General features: G+C 50.6%; 1 protein-coding gene across 1 annotated transcript in view; it reads right to left on the bottom strand.

The window, feature by feature from the left end:
• LOC104129726 (maltase-glucoamylase, intestinal) overlaps positions 1-1,171 on the bottom strand; it is a gene marked incomplete at its 5' end in the record, with an annotated part of 53,605 nt that overhangs the window by 48,279 nt on the left and 4,155 nt on the right. The window contains 1 exon segment of the mRNA XM_035898259.1: positions 713-812. Coding sequence (XP_035754152.1) covers positions 713-812 — 100 coding nt within the window.

Genomic DNA, 1,171 nt, shown 5'->3' with positions numbered 1-1,171 from the left:
GAGGCGGTGCTGAGGGCCAGGGTTTGGGGGTGGGATGGCAGGGGTAGGGGAGCGGTTGGGCTGGGGGAGCTGAAAGGGCTTTTCCCACCCAAACAATTCCATGGTTCTGTGATTCTGCTGGGCACGGGCCCCACTGCCAAGCGGGAGGCGTGGGTGTGCAAAGCCGTTATTGACTATGCAAGAGGACAACCCTATAACAAGGGGAAAACCAGTGGAGACCATGAGGAGGAGCGGTCTGGAACATCCGCCCTCCACCGGATTCAAAGATGCATCGGGCGCAGGGACCGCACGGACGGACAGACAGGCAGACCGCACGCAGAGCCGTGGTGGTAGCTATCACAACACTCTCGTGCTCTCTGTTTCTCTCTCTCTCCTTCACTTTCACCCTTTTCCTCCCTTTCTCTGCGTGTTTATCGTTGGCCAAATGAAGCGACTTGGCCCTGGACCCCGTTTCGAGCCTTAATTCCATTCCCGAGGATGTAAAAGGCACCCAGTCGTGATAAAACACCGGAGTCAAAGAGAAGTCAAGCGCAGCCACCCTCAAACCCCCAGAATTATTTAATAATTAAAATTTAAATTTTAAATTCAATTTTTTTAAAATTATTTTAATTTAATAATTACAATTTAATTTAATTACATATTCCATGTTAATTCATTTAATTAAATATGTCCTTAATTTTTCGGGTGGTAGGGATGGAGAGGGTGCCCTTACCCATGGCGTTGCTGTTCATCAAGAAAACACCGAGAGAGGCTCCGGTGTTGTCTTCCAAACACAGGAAGAAGGTCTGGACGCCGTACAAGTTCTCCATGTTCTTGAAGGAAAAGAGAAAAGCTAATTAAAGAAAAAAAAAAAACCAAACCATAACCGTGTGCACCCTGCAGCACCCCAAAAACGCGTCACCTGTGAGGTCGAATGTCTACAAAGGAAACAAAGAGCCATCAATGGCCAACGAGAAGGTCATTGGGTTTATTTCTCTCTCATGGGAATCCCAGAATCCCAGCGTGGTGAGGGTTGGAAGGGCCCTCCAGAGATCACCCAGCCCAACCCCCGCACCCAAGCAGGTTCACCCAGAGCAGGGGGCACAGGACAGCGTCCAGGTGGGGGTTGAAGATCTCCAGAGAAGGAGACTCCACAGACCCCCTGGGCAGCCTGGGCCAGGGCTCCATCACC

The sequence above is a fragment of the Egretta garzetta genome, unplaced genomic scaffold, assembly GCF_000687185.1.
Source record: "Egretta garzetta isolate BGI_Z169 unplaced genomic scaffold, ASM68718v1 scaffold740, whole genome shotgun sequence".
In the NCBI taxonomy this organism is placed as follows: Eukaryota; Metazoa; Chordata; class Aves; order Pelecaniformes; family Ardeidae; genus Egretta; species Egretta garzetta.
The sequence above is the reverse complement of the archived record's forward strand: the minus strand, read 5'-3'. Positions and strand labels throughout refer to the sequence as shown.